Here is a 20,167-nt window from a genome sequence, read left to right as displayed (position 1 = left end):
AATGGTCAGCATCTCAAAGCATGTGTTCTATCGGTGCAATGCTGGCATTAGTGCTATTGTTGTACTGTGTAATATATTAATCATGTGTACATACATTCACTAGTTTTTGTTGTCTGTTTGAAAAATGGCAAAAAGGAGGGAAAATTCAAAAAGTGGGGTTGAGATTGGAGGTTAGAGTCCGAGTGGAACGAAGTCATGATAGCTGAAGTGGTAGAGCAGCGGCGTATCTAACCTTAATTGAAACGTGTATATGTGTATAGTATACTATCATGTATAAGTAGCAAATAAATTTTACAAAAAGTTGTAGTAGTAATGAGGTGTTAGTTTTGTAGTGAGAGTTTCGATCTGTGTTCGTCTGTTTTCAATAGTTCGATTTTTTGAGTGTTGTGGTTACAAGTACGTCATTTGTTGATATAAAGTTTCAATAGCAACCATATAGTGGACGATATTGGTTGCTGCGATTGGATCAGAGTAGATTGGCGAGGGTATTTTCTTTGAGTTGGTTTAGTTCTTCCTCATTTTCCATGGGAGTCCCCTGATCTACCAATCTTCTAAACAAGAGAGGGTTCTGGTGGATGCTGATGGTCGTACTAGGTCTGAGTTCTCTCAAAAAAGGCGATATCGTTTGGGTGTATAATGAACCCAAAATGGCACCAAGTACGTTGCCTTACGGAACATCCGCTTTAAACATTATGTAAATATTTGTTGGTAGGATGCTCTTGAGTTTTCAGAACAAGCCTGGGTGCCATACTCGAGTGAATGTTTGCTTCAAGTTTAGGAAAGCATCTTACCATCGTTCCTTCCTCTCTATAATACATAAATTTATATTTATATAATTAGAATACAACATGTTATAGATTGGTATGTTTTTCTATTTTGTGTCTCGTTATAAGTACTCCTTTGTGATTTAAAATTACAAATTATAACAGAAAGATAAATAATAGACTTTTCGAGTCCTGCAATATTTATATATTTTTGTTTTGTTTTACATATGTATCTTATGGTTGCATGCATTCAACTCGAACTTAACAAAACATGTTTGCAATGAATAAGTAAAACGTACGACCTAAGCTTGCTGGTTTAGAGGTAATTCCACAGAATCCTGAAGCAAGCTTTTGTACGTTCTACCGGCTCGATTAAGGGTTTGAAATTTTCATTAGGCTATATGTGAAAAGAGGGAAGAAATTGAAAAAAAAAGAGGTGAGGCGGTGAGGTCATGTATAGTACAGCTTACATTTTCGTTTTAAATACATGATTGGACGTAGAAGTCTTGCATTTCGTATCGTACATAAATCACATTTCTCTAAATAAAAATATTTTCAAGGCCTGTTTTAAAATTAATTTATATTTGTCTAGGGTTGAATGAATCATTTTTAACGGCTTAAGCAATAACTTCAGAGATGAATCCTCGCCAATTTATTAATTCTTAATTTAGGCACAATTGGATTCGTACTCGAAGAATTTAAACATTCGGTGAATCAATTTCTCTAAAGCTTCTTCATTAATTTTGACTGTTTCTAAAGATTTATACGCAGTGTTTCAAATAAAGGGTGGAGCTCGGACGAGAGAAATTGTCTTCATTAATTCATCCTCTGGGGAGGGTTTATAAATCAGATTTTTCAACTACTGTTGTTATTGTATTAAGTGGCGGGATATTCATATTTTAAGATTAAGTGAAATGAACTAAACTACTGAGAAATTCTATAGATATATACGACTGAGATAGTCCAAGTGTATTACAATGTTTGCCGCACACCATGAAACATAAATTGAAGTAAAAAGACAAACAGAAAAACTGATATAATTGTTTAATAACTTTCAATTAATTAAGGTGTAAAAAAGTCAGGGTCATGAGTGGGATTCGAACCCACGATCTTCGGCTAGATTCGCCGCTGCTCTACCACTTGAGCTATCGTGACCTCGATTCGCTCGGACACTAACTTCCCATCTCAACCCCACCTTTTGAATTTTCCCTCCCTTTTTGCCATTTTTCCATTCGATAGCTCAAGTGGTAGAGCAGCGGCGTATCTAGCCGAAGATCGTGGGTTCGAATCCCGCTCATGACACTGAATTTTTTTCAACTAAAACCCTTAATTAATTGAATGATATTAATTGGTCAAGCGGACTACGAAACGAGTGAATTTAATTGTGTAATAATTTATTCTGGGCGATATAGGTGTGTTAAGGTGTGCGCATAAGTGAGAAAGTAAATAAGAGAGATGGAGATAGATAAATGGATACATTGTTAGAACAATAGAAAAATAGATAAAGAGAAATGGAGATAAATAGAGATGAAATACCTGATCGGAAAAAGTGGTACAAGGACTTGAGGAAAATATCGTCTGAGTACGTGAAGAGTGAGAGGTAAAGAGAATAAGAAAGATAGAAATAAAGATAGGGACAAAATGAATGAGTGAGGGAGGGAAAAAGAATGAGAGAGTGAAGATAGAGTGAGTGGAGAAAGAGTTAGAAAAAAGGGGATAGATAAAGTTATAAACAGATTGTGATAGATAGATGGTGAGTGAGTAGGGCACATATAATATGTAGAACAGAAACACGGAAAGATAAAGAATAAATAAAAAAAGTTAGTGGAAATAGACCGGAGAGATTGGAGAGAAATGGGGGAAAATAGAACTTCTGAGTATAGAGAGAAATGGGATATTGAGCGAATGAGTAGATAGAAAGAGAAAGAGAAAGAGAGAAGGTGATAGATAATGATAAAAAGTGGCCGTGATAGAGAGAGATGGTGAACGAGTAGAATAATTATAATTAGTTAGAATTAGTTAGAAGTTATTAGAGTTACAAAAAAAAAGACAGATGGGATAAATTAAGTGAGTCGAATAAAATCAGTGAGTGAATGAGATAGAGTGAGAGCGAGAAAGATGGGGCAGAGATATTGTAAAAAAAGGGTCTGATAGAGAGGGATGGTGAACGAATAAGTAAATATAGTGAGTGAGAGAGAGAAACAGAAAGTGTAAGAGTGGGGGATAAATTAAGTGAGTGGGATAAATAGAGGGAGGGGAGAGAGAGAAAGAAAGAGAGAGCAGAGAAAAAGTTAAAAGATACAGAAACAGAAAAGGTGAGAGTGGGGATAAATTAAGTGAGTGGGATAAATGGAGGGAGGGGAGAGGGAGAAAGAAAGAGAGAGCAGAGAAAAAAGTTAAGAGATAGAGAAACAGAAAAAGTGAGAGTAGCGGATAAATTAAGTGAGTGAGTTAAATAGAGGGAGGGGAGAGAGAGAAAGAAAGTTAAGAGATAGAGAAACAGAAAGAGTGAGAGAGGGGATAAATTAAGAGAGTGGGACAAATAGAGGGAGGGGAGAGAGAGAAAGAAAGAGAGAGCAGAGAAAAAAAGTTAAAAGATAGAGAAACAGAAAAAGTGAGAGTGGCGGATAAATTGAGTGGGATAGATAAAGGGAGGGGGAGAAGGATAGAAAGAGAGAGCAAAAAAAAGTTAAGAGATAGAGAAACAGAAAAAGTGAGAGTAGCGGATAAATTGAGTGAGATAAATAGAGGGAGGGGGAGATAGAAAGAAAGTTAAGAGATAGAGAAACAGAAAGAGTGAGAGTGGGGGATAAAATAAGTGAGTGGGATAAATAGAGGGAGGGGAGAGAGAGAATGAAAGAGAGAGCAGAGAAAAAAGTTAAAAGATACAGAAACAGAAAAAGTGAGAGTGGGGATAAATTAAGTGAGTGGGATAAATGGAGGGAGGGGAGAGGGAGAAAGAAAGAGAGAGCAGAGAAAAAAGTTAAGAAATAGAGAAACAGAAAGAGTGAGAGTGGGGATAAATTAATTGATTTGGATAAATAGAGAGAGGGGATTGATTGATTGATTAATGATTTATTTATTCTCGCAAAATTTGGTTTACATAAACCACTCTTACATTTACATGGAGAGAGAGAGAAAGAAAGAGAGAGCAGAGAGAAAAAGTTGAGAGATAGTATGGAGAGAACTAGTAGATTAAGTGAGTGAGTAGAGAATGAGTGAGAAACAGTGACAGAAATTGAACAACTGCTTGCTTGAAAAAATCAGTACAAAGTAGAAAAAAAGCTCTGTAAGAAAATTCGTAATTATGTGTGATAGAATCATTTATTTTATTGCTAGACCAAATTTAAGCTAGTCACATCTGAAAATTCCATTAAGCATAACAAATCAACTATATTCCATATCGGTAAAATCGTCTTATGTCCATTATTATATATTTATTTCGATCTGAACCAGGTGATATGTATCGTAGAGAAAACCTGGTGACATATCGACTCTAACATATGAATTTTTTCCGTTACATTACATTAAACAGCCCTGCATACTCTAAATTTATCGGGCAGCTATATTTGAGGTGGAGAGCAGTTTCGAACCCATTAGAGAGCACATCACGGCTTTATCTAGCCTGCGAGCAAAATTAATAAATATTACAATTTGAACGCCCCGCTTGAAAATTGCTGAACTTCAATTGGCGGAAAAAAAATTCTCCGCTGACGAAACCGAAAGCGGAATGAAGATTGACAATAATTTGATGGTTGATGGCGCTTCTCGAGTTGGACAGTTTCAGAAAAACCAATTCCCTTGATGTGAATGGCACTAGGTGGAAATTATATGTTGGAAGCTTTTCAGTTATAAAGAAAAGCACCATACTAAAACCTACATTTTGTTAGATAGCAGCAATATTCGAAGGAATTTGTCTCAATACTCTGTGTTTTATCCAATAATAATAATAATAATAATAATAATGCTTCATTGAACTTAAGAAAGGAAAAAATGACGATTATGACTTCAAAGCATTTAAGGACATGGATCTTGGATCCGTCTGCCAGAGGTCGTTGGTTAAACAATCAAAAACAAAAAAAATATACAATAAAGTAAGATAAAAGTTATAGCTTAGGCAATAAATTGAAAAAAAGAGATATAACAAGTGTTAAAATGCAAAAGAGAGAATAGAAAAACAGGTCATACAATACAAATCAAAAATTAATCTCCTTAATTATCTCATATCTGTAGTCTAACGAATTAAGGGCCTCGAATTTGAGCCGCTCAAAAACCGTAGCAGGTCAACTCTGGGAAGAGTGAAACATCCGAGATGCAATAACCGAATCTCACCCTGGGATGAGCACTCCGCCAGGAAGTGGGATACAGTTTCAAAAGAGCGCGAATTACTCCCAATTCCCTTCTGATCCAAAGAGCCAAGTTTAAGTGCAAAACCTCACTTCTTAGCTTAAATAGCCATCGCAACTCATTGAGACAAAGGCCGTCAAATTATCTTCATGTAGGTCGAACAATGCAGGAGAAATTTGTACGTCCTTGTAAAGTGAGAGATGCGTAGAAAAAACAACTAGATCATGCGAACGACAAAGAGATACAATAATTTTCTAAAAAAAAACAGACAAAAATTACAGAACAACTAACACGAGAGGATTGTTCGTTCGTTCGAACGATTTAACACGAATATTCATCAGCGCTGATAATGCCAAGATGACAGATAAAGCGAATGATTATTCGGAAATCGTGATGTAGGTTTCAGAAAAACATTTTCTTTATCCTTATTGAATTTTCCCTCCTTTTTGCCATTTTTTAAATGTGGGGTTGAGATGTGAAGTTAGTGTCCGAGTGGATCGAGGTCACGATAGCTCCAGTGGTAGAGCAGCGGCGTATCTAGCCGAAGATCGTGGGTTCGAATCCCGCTCGTGCCATTGACTTTTTTATCATAACTAAAAACCTTAATTAATTGTAAGATATTAATTGATCAAGCGGATCACGAAACTAGTGAATTGAATAAGTTTAAAATGAAGTACACCTTCGCTAAAGCTCTCCGTGGACATTTCATTTGTCGCCGAGAATCAAATAGATTGCACAACATTTGAAAATAGCAAAAAGGAGGGAAAATTCAAAACGTGGGGTTGAGATGGGAAGTTAGTGTCCGAATGGATCGAATTCACGATAGCTCAAGTGGTAGAGCAGCAGCGTATCTAGCCGAAGGTCGTGGGTTCGAATCCCGCTCGTGCCATTAACATTTTTTTCATCTCAACTAAAAACCTTAATTAATTGTTTCGACGTTTATTGTCGTCATCTTCAGGGCCTGGGATTTACAAACATTGTTTAAATTTAACAAATACATGTAGGGTGAGGAAAAAAATGAATTTATACAATGCAACAAAAAAATTTTATATTCAATCAAAGTATTTCTTCTCACTCAAAGTGTTTGTTTTCTGCGTAATTGTGCCATTCTTATGTGTCGTGTTGAGAGTGCCAGTAATATATTGCTGTTTTATGTTTATATACTTTGGATTTTGAAGGGGAGGGGATGGAAGTCGGTATAGAGAGACATTTTTATATAAGGGGTCGGCTTCTTTGAGGTGAAAGCCCTGAAGATGATCTCAATAAAGGTCGAAACGTTGACACGATAAATAAAATTTATTTAGAAATCGTGAAATGCGGTCTGGTGTGATGTAGGTGTCCGAAAAACATTTTCTTTATCGTGCCGACGTATCGATCTTTATTGAGATCATCTTCAGGGCCTGGGATTTACAAACATTGTTTACATATAACAATTACATTTTGGATGCGGAAAAGTGAATTTATACAATGCAAATTATATTTTATATTCAAACAAAGTATTTCTACTCACTCAAAGTGTTTGTCTTCTGTGTAATTCTGCCAGTCTTGCTTGTCGTGTCGAGAGTGCCAGTGAGATTTTGCTATTTTGTGTTTATATACGGTGGATTTTGAAGGGGTGGGGAAGGATGTCGGTATAGAAAAGACATTTTTGTATAAGGCGTCGGCTTCTTTGAGGTGAAAAGAAAATATTTTGCATTATTAATTCACTATTTTAGTGGTCCGCTTGACCAATTAATACAAGACAATTAATTAAAGTTTTTAGTTGAGATGAAAAAAAGTTAATGGCACGAGAGGGAAAATTCAAAAGGTGGGGTTGAGATGGGGAGTTGATGTCCGAGCGGATCGAGGTCACGATAGCTCAAGTGGTAGAGCAGCGGCGTATCTAGCCGAAGGTCGTGGGTTCGAATCCCTCTCGTGCCATTAACTTTTTTCATCTCAACTAAAAACCTTAATTAATCATTTTGCATTGTATAAATTCACTTTTCCACATCCAAAATGTAATTGTCATATGAAAACAATGTTTGAAATCCCAGGCCCTGAAGATGATCTCAATAAAGATCGAAACGTTTGCACGATAAAGAAAATGTTTTTCTGAAACCTACATCACACCAGACCGCATCTCACGATTTCTAAATAAATATCGATTAACGGTCACTAATCACCACACATTTCTACACGAGAAGGATAAAACGAATATTCAAACGTTATCCTATCAATTATTCTGTAACACTTTCAATAGATTAATTTATCAAATATAAAGCTCACATATATTAATATTAAATAAAATTAAAAGTGAATGGTTGAAATATATTAGGCATTTTAGAAATAGACCCTGGGAGGCTAGATCTTTTTTTCTTTTTTTTTTAACGCAAAGTTCATATTTCTAATATTTTCATACTAGCATCAACCAAAAAAAATGGATAGAACACCTCTGAAAGAACCCGGTATAATGTGCACCCCGACTTACATCTACATCGGCGAAAAAGGTTTAATTAAAAGACTCCCTTTGTTATTTCAAGTAATGTGTTTTCACAATTAGACATAATTTAATTGAAAAAGAAGATCCAAAAACATTAATTTATAAAAAATTCGGATAACCTTTTTATAAATGAAAATCAACGCAAGAAAAAAAAATGTAAAATAGAATGCTAATTTTTCTTGGTAAATTACACTCCGGAACGTTTAAATTCACAATGCTCCCCTTCAAACTCTAAACTTTAAATTTAGCACACCTGTCTAGATTTTAAATGGCTTATTTATAAAGTACAAGAAGCCTTTATTGGTTAATATGACTTAATGTGGTGTTCTTCTTTTCTTAATTATGCCACTATGCTAATTTCTTTTATAATATATTGGTTCAAACGATATTTTCAATAGATCAATACTGTAAGGAAATTTTGTTATCTATGTTTTTTTTGTAATTAGACACAGGTGGGTAATCAAAAGAGGATTGGTATTCTTGTGGGTATGTATCAAGGGAAGTGCCAAGACGTCTCGGCATTCCTGACTAATTCTCCGTCTCAATGCCTAGGGCTCGGTTTTACTGTGCAAACTTGAGCAACCTCCCTAGTACAAATTCGACCTCTCCGTACATAAATTAAACGGCACATAGAGAACTACAAACAACAGGGGGAAAAGGAAAAAACGTCGCTTTTATACCACTTCAAAGAACCCGACAGAAAGGTTTTTGAGGTGAAAAAACTATTTAAAACGGCATCCCAGTTTTTGTGCGTGTTAATTTTTTTAACAAAGCTCTCCGGTTACGGCGGTTAATCAGCCATCCCAATTTACATTCCCTTAGCTCTAGGGAACTGTGTATCAACCACCCCTGTGCCACCATTTCTACCGTCCCCAAGCCGATACTACATATACGCCGGATTGCATTAACCGGTAAAGATCCCAATTGATATTTTCAGATTTAATTATAAAAACCTTTTACCAACAATGACCCAAATATTTTAGGACCTAAAATATCAACCAATCATTCTTTGAACGACTAACGTGTCTTTATACACATATCTAATATGAGAAACTACACGGGATGATGCTTCATTTAACTTATTCAATTCACTAGTTTTCGTGGTCATCTTGACCAAATAATATCTTTCAATTAATTAATCTGTATTTAAGGTATTGGTTGAGATAAAAACACATTTGACATTTGAAAAATTGCAAAAAGGAGGGAAAATCCAAAGGTGGGGTTGAGATGGGAAGTTAGTGTCCGAGCAGATCGAAGTCACGTCAGCTCAAATGGTAGAGCAGAGGCGTATCTAGCCGAAGGTCGTGGGTTCGAATCCCGCTTGTGACACTATCTCAACCAATACCTTAAATACAGATTAATTAATTGAAAGATATTATTTGGTCAAGGAGACCACGAAACCTAGTGAATTTAATAAATTAAAATGAAGTATACTTCACTAAAGCTGTCCGTGGCCATTTCATTTGTCGCCGAGAATCAAAATAGATTACATTAGATTTAGCCGAAGGTCCGTGGGTTCGAATCCCGCTCGTGACACTGACTTTTTATCTCAACCAATACCTTAATTAATTGAAAGGAATTTATTTGATCTAGCGGACCTCGAAACCTGGTAAAATGTAATAAGCCAAATGAAGTATACTTCATTAAAGCTCTCTGTGGCCATTTCATTTGTCACCGAGAATCAAATAGATTACACGACGTTAGAAAAATTGCAACAAGGTGGGAAAATTCAAAAGGTGGGGTTGAGATGGGAAGTTAGTGTCCGAGTGGATTGAAGTCACGATAGCTCAAGTGGTAGAGGAGCGGCGTTTCAAGCCGAAGGTCGTGGGTTCGAATCCCGTTCGTGACACTGCCTTTTTTATCTCAACCAATACCATAAATACAGATTAATTAATGAAAGATATTTGGTTAAGGGGACCACGAAAACTAGAGCATTTAGTAAGTTAAATGAAGTATATCTTCTAAAGCTGTCCGTGGCCATTTCATTTGTTGCCGAGAATCAAAATAGGTTACATTACATTTAGCCGAAGGTCCGTGGGTTCGAATCCCGCTTATGACACTGACTCTCCTACTCCCGCTCCCTCTCCCTCCCACCCTCTCTCTCCCTCTCCCTCTCCNCTCTCTCTCTCTCTCTCTCTCTCTCTCTCTCTCTCTCTCTCTCTCTCCCTCCCTCCCCTGCTATCTATCTCTATCTAATCTATTCATTCATCTATCTATCTTTCCTTCCGTCCGTTCCCTCGTAAAGTGAAATAAATAATTTCGAACGAATTTGCTTTATTTTTTTCCTCTAATTTAAAGAGTTTACAAAAATCAGTTATGAAACAAGATTTTAGACATTGTTAGCACTCCTATTTTAGTAGAACTTTTTAATTATTGGAAAATGTTCTTTTTTCGGACAATATACTGTTATTTATTTTTTTATTTATTTATTTTTTTTTCTGCCGGCTAACTACCTGGGTCATCGCCGGCGCCTCACATATAAACCTTCTCGCATTTGTCTTCTTATTTATCTTATGTGTATATCCTTTTCTGAGTCTTAATAGGAGATTCGTTATCTTGTTTGTTGTTACCCTCCCACACGTGATAAATTAAAATACATAGATATAATATTTATACACATTTTCATAATTCCCATTCATACTAATTTACTAACTTTCACTACAACTTAATTGGAGGTCGGAAGATTATCGTGATCGGACCCCTGTTTTTCACACTAATAAATACGTTCAAACTGTATTTACATGTTTCACACTAACCTATCCTAATCTAAATTGTTTGATGGGCCTGTGGAGTACTCGATATTCCTCGACAGCCACGTCCTTTCACGCATCACCTCTCACGCTAATAAATACATTCATTCTGGACAAGCCACTACACTTCGGAAGTATAGTACCAACGAAATGCCAATGACCCGTCCCTCACATCATACTACAAATAAATAACATATCGATACTAATTTGGTGCGCCTGTGGGTACTTGATATTCCGTCATAGCCACACCCATGCATACTTCGACATTCTCGCAAATAAATACATTCATACAAATAGGAGGGATATACCACGTGTGGTGGGTTATATATAGCCATACGCATTGATTAATTTTAGGTAATGACCTTCCGTTTATAATCACTGTTGTGCTTGAGTACTTTTGTTATGTCATTAAAAAGGCAACACCGTGTTCTGTGCGGCGCTAGTTGTTCGCATTCTTCTAAAATATGCCTTACTGTTACAATTGCGCCGCACATGGGGCATTTCCTCCTCCATACTGTTATTGAAATACAACTTGGACGGTAATCAGTTTTAAAAAATATTATTAATGACTTCATTTCTCCTGTTAAGAGTTATTAAAATTTCTCAATTTTGAAGTAGAAAATGTCTTTCGCCTATTTTTTAAAGTTATTTTCCTTAATGCGATTTATAACATTTCTTTCTCAGGTGTTTGGTTGACTCCTCCCGCTGTTGGTTTAATTAGGCAAATCATCAATAATCTTTCTGTTATTAATTACATATCTGTCCAAGTGTGATAAAGCTTTGTAACATTGTTCAAATTCCAATCGCTGAACTGAATATCTCATTTTCACTTTTTTCCAGGACTATGATAATTTTTAGTTATTTTTATAACGGATAATTTTCTTGCGGAATTTTTTAGTATGCTTAACAACCCCTATCAGTATAAAGAGTAAGATTTGCATTGTTAATTATCACCACCACAGAATTCAACGTTGTTTAACGTCGTTTTTTGTAAAGAAACACCAGAAACTAAAACATGATTAATCATTCGCAAATTGCTGGATTTATCAAGAGTTAGAATTTAATTACATCCCCGCCCCCACAGCAGCATGGCTGGAATTAGAGAAACGATCAATTTTCCCCCGGAGGCGGCATCTGAGTTTATCAAAAGCCTAGATCTGAACATAAAACTTATACTTAGCCGGTATCCATTAAAACAGAAATAGGTGAGAGAGGCGGTGGAAGAGGTGTCGCCGCCTCTGGAAAACCAATCTACCCTTTGCCCGCTGCTCCCTCCAATCTCACCCTTAACTGGTTTTAATTTAGAGGAGTAGCGACTAACACCATTAGGGAATTATGCCGTATATTATTAAATCAAAGACTTCAAGGATTCAACCACTTAGGAGAATTGGGAATTAAGATCGAAATCGCTTCGGCCGTTGATAGACGATTTTAGATCCCATAGCGAAGATTATCCCTTCTCATGTACAATATCAACACACTTTGATATTCCCAAAGAAACAATAATAAACAAAGAGTACTTTGAGAATTAATTAATTTAAAAAATTATAATTATAACTTATACATAAAATAGTCTGTTTCTAAAGTTTTATACGTATTAAATTTAATGAAAGAAACGTCCAGACTCAATTTGGTCGTTTCTGGTAAATTTGATCGGCATATCGATTTTAGCAACTTCAGCGAATGGTTAGGAACAAAATATCCATCAAAATAATACACAGATCCACTAACAACTAAAATGATCTGAAACGATCAAATTTTAACCCAACAGGTTTATTACCAATTCATTAGCAGATAGTTCGAAATTGTCTATGTCGGATTTTTCCACCGAATTAACGATTTTTAATTTGAAATTAACTCTTTTTTGCGACAAACTAACCCTTCTTAATCTCAAATCAACTCTTGTTACTTCAAATTAACACGATTTATTTTCAAATTAACTTTTCCTAATTTCAAGTAATTCTTTTCAGGTTGAAATGAATCCTTTTTCCGAACCAAATTAAATTTCCTTAATTTGAAATTAACCCTTTTTCGCGACAAACTAACCCTTCTTAATCTCAAATAAATTGTTTGTTTTTTAAAATTAACACATTTAATTTCAATTAACATTTAATTTCAATCTTTCCTAATTTCAAGGAATTAGTTTCAAGTTGAAATGAATCCTTTTGTCGCACTAAATTAACTTTTCTTAATTTTCAATTAACCTTTTTTAATTTGAAATTAATATTTTTTGCGACAAACTAACCATTCTTGATTTCAAATAAACTCTTTTTTATTTCAAATTAACACTATTTAATTTCAACTTAACCTTTCCTAATTTCAAATAACCATTTTTAAGTTGAAATGAACCATATTGTCGCAACAAATTAACTTTTCCTAACGGCAAATTACCCATTTTAAGTTTAAATTAACATTTTTTAAATTTTAATTAAACCATTTTTAAAGTTAAAATTAACGATTTTTGCACCAAATAAAACCTTCTTAATTTCAAATTAACTCTATTATAACCTCAAATGAACCCTTTTTCCGAACCAAATTAAATTTCCTTAATTTGAAATTAACCCTTTTTAATTAGAAATTAACCCTTTTTCGCGAAAAACTAACCCTTCTTAATCTCAAATCAACTCTTGTTACTTTAAATTAACACGATTTATTTTCAAATTAACATTTCATAATTTCAAGTAATCCTTTTCAGGTTGAAATGAACCCTTTTTCTGAACCACATTAAATTTCCTTAATTTGAAATTAACCCTTTTTAATTTGAAATTAATTCTTTTTCGCGACAAACTAACCCTTCTTAATCTCAAATCAACTCTTTTTATTTCCAATTAACACGATTTATTTTCAAATTAACTTTTCCTAATTTCAACTAATCTTTTTCTGGTTGAAATGAACCGTTTTTCCGAACCAAATTAAATTTCCTTAATTTGAAATTACCTCTTTTTAATTTGAAATTAACCCTTTTTTGTGACAAACTAACCCTTCTTAATCTCAAATCAACTGTTTTTATTTCAAATAAACACAATGTTTAATTTAAACTATAATTTTTCCATGATTGTCTATGAGACTTTTTTTCAAATGCCGGTATCCTTTTTCAAATTAGCCTCCGCACATTGATTTCAAAGTGAGTTACTTCAAATTAACCCTTTTTAATTTGAAATCAACTATTTTTCGCGACAAACTAACCCTTCTTAATCTCAAATAATTTTTTTAAATTAACACATTTAATTTCAAAATAATCTTTCCTAATTTCAAGTAATTATTTTGAAGTTGAAATGAATCCTTTTGTCGCACCAAATTAACTTTTCTTAATTTTCAATTAATCCTTTTTAATTTGAAATTAACATTTTTTGCGTCAAACTATTTTTAATTTCAAATGAATTCTTTTTTTATTTCAAATTAACACGATCTAATTTCAACTTAATCTTTCCTAATTTCAAGTAATCCTTTTCAAGTTGAAATGAACCCTTCTGTCGCACCAAATTAACTTTTCTTAATTTCAAATTAACAATTTTTAATATGATATTAACTCTTCTTCCCACCAAACTAACCAATCTTAATTTTAAATGAACTCTTTTTAATTTGAAATTAATTTTTTTGCGACAAACAAACCCTTTTTAATTTCAAATACTTTTTTTAATTTCAAAGTAACACCATTTAATTTCAACTTAACCTTTCCTAATTTCAAATAACCATTTTCAATTTGATATTAATCTTCTTCCCACCAATCTAACCCGTCTTGATTTTAAATGAATTCTTTATAAATTGAAATTAACTATTTTTTGCGAGAAACTAAGCATTCTTGATTTCAAATAAACTCTTTTCTATTTCAAATTAACACTATTTAATTTCAACAACATTTCCTAATTTGAAATAATCATTTGTACGTTGAAATGAACCCTATTGTCGCAACAAAGACTAAGAAACAAATATAATATAATCAGAAATAATTATATATCGCGAATATTATCAATTTATATATATCTTGTTGAAATATACATACCGCGGGATTATTACCAGTGGCCATTAATTGCTTCTAACGTCTCAGTTAATTACAATTGCAATTGATTAATTTCTAGTTTTCCAGCGGGTGACATTGATTATTTGTTTATAATAATAAGCATATTAACTAGAATGTTATTAATATATAAATTAATTGTTATTTATTACAACTGCTATTAGATTCTTCATTATACGCCCTGCTATAAAGTAAAATGGTGCGTCAACGGTCAATGGGGCAGCAATGATTAAGTTCCCTTCTCGCTCTCTCCCACACTCTCTCTCTCTCTCTCTTATCTCTCTCTCTCACTCTCACTCCCTCCCACTCCTCTCTCACTCTCACTCTCTCTCTTTCTGTCTCTCTCTCATCTCCCTCTCCCTCTCCCTCACCCTTTCTCTCTCTCTCTACTTATATTTATCTATGTTTATATCTATCTATATTTATAACAATTAAATAAGGTTTTTAGTTAAGAGAAAAATTCAATGGCACGAGCGGGATTCGAACCCACGATCTTCGGCTAGATATGCTCCTGCTCTCCCACCTGAGCTATCGTGACCTCGATCCACTCGACCCCACCTTTTGAATTTTGATTTTTTGAAAAATGGCAAAAACGAGGGAAAACTCAAAAGGTGGGGTTGAGATGGGACGTTAGTGTCCGAGTGGATCGACGTCACGATACCTCAAGTAGTAGAGCACCGGCGTATCAAGCCGAAGATCGTGGGTTCGAATTCCGCTCGTGCCATTGAATTTTTATCTCAACTAAAAACCTTAATTAATTGGTCAAGCGGACCACGAAATTAGTGAATATATTTATAACAATCCACCATTCTTTCTTTATTTTCTATTTCACGAGCCCAATTCACCTACATCAACAAATCCTTCTCTTTTTCTCTCACTCTCTTTCTCTTTCTTTTTCCTCCCTCTCCAACTCTCTCATTTTAACATTTTTCATTATTCGTTCTTTACATGCCCAATCCACCTGAATTCTCAAATTCTCTCTCTCTCTCTCTCTCGTTCTCTCACTCTCTCTTTCCCTCTCCCTCTCCTTCTTTTTCTCCCTCCCCCTTTCTCTCTCTCTACTTATTTCTATCTATGTTTATATCGATCTATGTTTATATCTATCTATGTTTATGTCTATCTACATTTATAACTATCCACCATTCTATCTTTATTTTCTATTTCACGACCCCAATCCAACTACATCAACAAATCCTTTTTCTCTCTCTCTTTCTCTTTCTTCTTCCTTCCTCTCCAACTCTTCCATTTTAACATTTTTCATTACTCATTCTTCACGTACTTCCCTGTCTGTCTGTAAATACACCGCATTCATTTATTTATTCATTCATTCATTCTCTCTCTCTCTCTCTCTCTCTCTCTCTCTCTCTCTCTTTAATCTACGACGATCTATGTCAAGTATCTACAATAAATAATAACGTAAGATAATTGAGAGAATGTTATTTTTCGGCTGTATTATTTTTAAATTTTGTGTTTTGTAAAGAATGTTAAAGAATTATTTTGGGGGTTATTATTATGTTTACGATTAGGGGTTGCCCGATGGGGAAGCCGACCCAGTTGACTGAAGGGCACGAGCTTTACAAGGAAAATGTCACTTCTTCCCACGTGGATAACATTTATGAAGTGTCTGAGATTTTTTAAGAACCATTTATTTCGTAATAGTCCTCGGATATTATGTAATATATTGTAAAAATATTAGTTTGAGTTAAAAATTAGTTGAATTTCTTGATATATCATTATTGTCTTACCGGTTATTTTTTATTGTTCGCGGTGTTTAAGTGGTACTGATTCTTAAAAATCATCGCTCTTTATATCATTTTGACGTTGTTTTGTTGAAAAACGATAAATTGACACGTGCTTGGCCAATGTTGTTTTGTTCCGAAAACTGATGGATTTGATAATTTTTCAGCAGCTGACAATGATAAGTACGAACAAAAACGGCCTTTTGTGCTCACACGAACTCCGGTGAGATTGTAACTAAGAGGAAAATGAGGTTACACATGTTACAATGTACAAATGAAATAACCAGCATTTCCCAGAAGAGGAATAAAAACCCAAAACCGATAAACAATTTAAATCATTAAATTTAAAAACTTTCTCTTCGTCCTCCTATATTCTTTCTTATCACATTTTACGCTTCCATACAAAAATACGTCTATTAAAAGAAAGAAAAACACATCTTAAATATTTAAATCAAATTACAACAAAGAAATCTTAATAATAAAACTTTTCTAATTTAAATGTGCCTTTTTATTCTGTTTCAGAAACTCACGGGAAATACGAACACGTACACCGTCGTCGAACAGAAAGTCGACCCAGTTATAATTGCGAGCAAAATTCGTTTCCTCCCTTACTCGCTGCACGTTAGGACGGCGTGCATGAGAGTCGACATGCTCGGCTGCTACTGGCAAGGTAAATTGATGCAACTTTTCACAATCCCTGTTAAAGTTATGTTGATAAACTTTTCGAGCTTTGAAGTCGAAATAAATCGAGTTGCGTTGCGAAATTGCGCTGGATGGACATGGAGGTCGATGACCGGCAGCGGATCAAAAGACACGTCTGGTTTCAGCTGAATGGTACAGTCGTGTCTAACGGCCTAATCCAAGCATGAGTTGTAGGTTTCGTTCTTGTTGCTAAAATAGATTAATAATTCTCTAACCTGGAAAGTGGAAAGTCTAATTCCATTCTCTCTCTTTCACCCTCACTCTCTCTCTCTCTCTCTCTCTCTCTTCCTCTTTCTCTCTCTCTCTCTCTCTCTCTCTCTCTCTCTTCCTCTTTCTCTCTCTCTCTCTCTCTCTCTCTCTTTCTCTTCCTCTTCTTCTCCCTTTCTCTCGAACTCTCTCATTTTAACATTTTTCATTATTCGTTCTTTACGTACTCAATCCAACTAAATTCTCAAATTCTCTCTCTCACTCTTTCTCTCTCTCTCTCTCACTCTCTCTCTTCCACTTTCTTTCTCTCTCTCTCTCTCTCACTCACTCTTTCTCTCTCTCTCTCTCACTCTCTCTCTTCCACTTTCTCACTCTTTCTCTCTCTCTCTCTCACTCTCTCTCTTCCACTTTCTTTCTCTCTCTCTCTTTCTCTCTCTCTCACTCTCTCTCTTCCTCTTTCTTTCTCTTTATCTTTCTCTCTCTCTCACTCTCTCTTCCTCTCTCTCTCTCTCTCTTCTTCTCTCTTCGTCTCCAACTCTCCCATTTTAACATTTTTCATTATTTGTTCTTTACGTACTTAATCCAACTAAATTCTCAAATTCTCTTTCTCTCTCTCTCTCTCTCTCTCTCTCTCTCTCTCTCTTTCTCACTCTCTCTCTCTCTTTCTCTTCTTCTCCCTTCGTCTCCAACTCTCTCATTTTAACATTTTTCATTATTCTTCTTTACGTACTTAATCCAACTAAATTCTCAAATTCTCTTTCTCTCTCTCTCTTTCTCTCTCTCCCTCTCTCTCACTCCCTCTCTCTCTCTTTCTTTCTCTTCTTCTCCCTTCCTCTCTAACTCTCTCATTTTCTCTCTCTCTCTCTCACACACACACACAATTTTTCGAAAACAAAGGGTTATAAAAAAATGAAGTAATTATGTAAAAATTTACTCTAGGTAGGTGGAGGCCTGTTATAATGTGTGTGGTTGAAATAAAGTGTGGACTGAGAAAAGGGGGCTAATGAGAGAGAGAGAAAAAGAGAGAGAGTGAGTAAAAGAATAGAGAAAGTGAGAAGTTGTGTGTGTGTGTGCGTGCGAGAGAGAAAGAGAGAGAGAGAGAGAGAGAGAGAGAGAGAGAGTAAATGAATACAGAAAGTGAGAAATTATGTGTGTGTATGTGAGAGTGAGAGAGAGAGAGAGTAAATGAATAGAGAAAGTGAGAAATATTGTTATAGTGAGAGAGAGGGGGAGAGAGTAAAAGAATTGAGAAAGTGGGAAATAATGTTAGTGAGAGAGAGTGAGAGTGTAAAATAATAGAGAAAGTAAGAAATAGTGTTAGTCAGAGGGAGAGAGAGAGAGAGAGAGAGAGAGAGAGAGAGAGAGAGAGAGAGAGACATTTTTATCTATTATTGTATTTTGTCAGGAACTCTTCTTTTAATATAGATTTCGCTTTTACATATGGAAGAAGTAGTCAATTGTACAGGTTGTTTTTATTATAATTATTGATTGCTTTTACTAGAAAAGATGCATTGTAGATTGCAGTTCTGGTTTTAGACAATATAAATTTATGTTTATCATATCTAGTATTCTAGTCATGGGTAGGCTTATACAATTTGAAGTTATTTATCAGATATGATGGATTTTGTCTTTTTAATAATTTTATTAAGAACATCGAGAGTATTAGTGCTCTTCTTTCTTTAATTTTTAAAATTTTCCCTTTGGCATAATACGGTGTGACATGATCAAAGTATTCGATATTATAAACATAACTTATACAAGCATTTTGTGCTTTTTGTAGTTTTTCTAATTTTTTTTTTACTTATATTATAGGGAAGCATAATCGAAGATTGGGAACAACATAGATTTTATAATTTGTAATTTTACCTCAGGTGGAAGATCAATCTGTATTTTTCGCAGCTGACAAAGGCTTTGGAAAGTTTTTTTACAAATATCGATGGTTTGTTCTGACCAAGACAATGTTTCATCCACTGACACCAAGATTCTTTAATGATTTGGACAGCAGTATAGTGAGAGAGAAATAGTGTTATAGCGAGAGACTAAAATAATAGAGAAAGTGAGAAATAGTGTTAATGAGAGAGAGAGAGAGAGAGAGAGAGAGAGTGAGAGAGAGAGAGAGTAAAAGAATATGGAAAGTGAGAAATAGTGTTAGTGAGAAAGCGAGAGAGAGATAGATACAGAGGGAGAGAGAGAGAGAGTGAGAGAGAGAGAGTAAATGAATAGAGAAAGTGAGAAATAGTGTTAATGAGAGAGAGAGAGAGTGAGAGAGAGAGAGTGAGAGAGAGAGAGTGAGAGAGTAAAAGAATATGGAAAGTGAGAAATAGTGTTAGTGAGAAAGAGAGATAGAGAAGGAGAAAGAGAGAGAGAGAGAGTAAATGAATAGAGAGAGAGAGAGAGAGAGAGAGTGAGAGAGAGAGAGAGTAAATGAATAGAGAAAGTGAGAAATAGTGTTAGTGAGAGAGAGTGAGAGAGAAAGAGGGAGAAAAAAGATAGAGATGGAGAGAGTGTGATTGAGGAAGATTTAAACCATGGGAAGTGTTTGTTTATCTGTATAGTTCATTAACTTCCACATATCGCTGGGTTCCTTTGTTTTAATTAATACTGTTATCTGTAAAAGAATGCCGAGCTTTCCGGCAGACATTTCAAATCTAGAATCGTCGGATTCAGGCTGGTGAAGCGAGCGAGGTAACTGCTTTAAAACTTCTAACTCTCCGAACGTGGAGTTAGAATTCGGAAAATTAAATTTCCAAAGTACTACGTGCCCTCGAGATGGACTTGTTTACCGCGTGCTGTATTTGTATTTCTCCTTGGGGGCTTTGGCCCTTCCGCCCCTCGTTCTTTCCAGTTTCGCCTAGTTTTCCTTACCGTCGTAAGGTCTATTTATATTTATCGGGTCGCCCCCATGGATGGCACGGTATCGCGAGGGTACGACGAGAGCACAAACTACTTTACAGTAATATAAAAAGTTTCTGATGGATCCGAGAGAATAATGACGGGCGAACGGGGTCTTCATCACTAAATACATAACAGGTTTATCGACGTGTACAAGGTCGGAATTTCCGCTATTCCTTCAACCCTTCATACATCAATTCCCCGCACAATTTCTTATTATGAAATATAACAATTTTTACAAATACAAATAAAATTTATTACACAGACAA

The 20,167-nt window shown here is 35.0% G+C and overlaps 1 protein-coding gene and 1 non-coding gene across 8 annotated transcripts in view; both read left to right on the top strand.

Moving 5' to 3' along the window:
• LOC106663267 (discoidin domain-containing receptor 2-like) overlaps positions 1–20,167 on the top strand; it is a 312,738-nt gene that overhangs the window by 198,863 nt on the left and 93,708 nt on the right. For all 7 annotated transcript variants that reach the window (XM_014387974.1, XM_014388013.1, XM_014388005.1 and 4 more), the window contains exon 4: positions 16,620–16,767. In XM_014387974.1, coding sequence (XP_014243460.1) covers positions 16,620–16,767 — 148 coding nt within the window. The remainder of the gene's footprint in view (positions 1–16,619; positions 16,768–20,167) is intronic.
• On the top strand, positions 9,367–9,439 carry Trnae-uuc. The gene has a single exon. It is a non-coding gene; the product is annotated as a tRNA-Glu (tRNA).

Source organism: Cimex lectularius, unplaced genomic scaffold (assembly GCF_000648675.2).
Source record: "Cimex lectularius strain Harlan isolate CLEC.00 unplaced genomic scaffold, Clec_2.1 scaffold80, whole genome shotgun sequence".
Taxonomy (NCBI): Eukaryota; Metazoa; Arthropoda; class Insecta; order Hemiptera; family Cimicidae; genus Cimex; species Cimex lectularius.
Note: the sequence above shows the minus strand (reverse complement) of the source record. Positions and strands in the feature narration are given on the sequence as shown.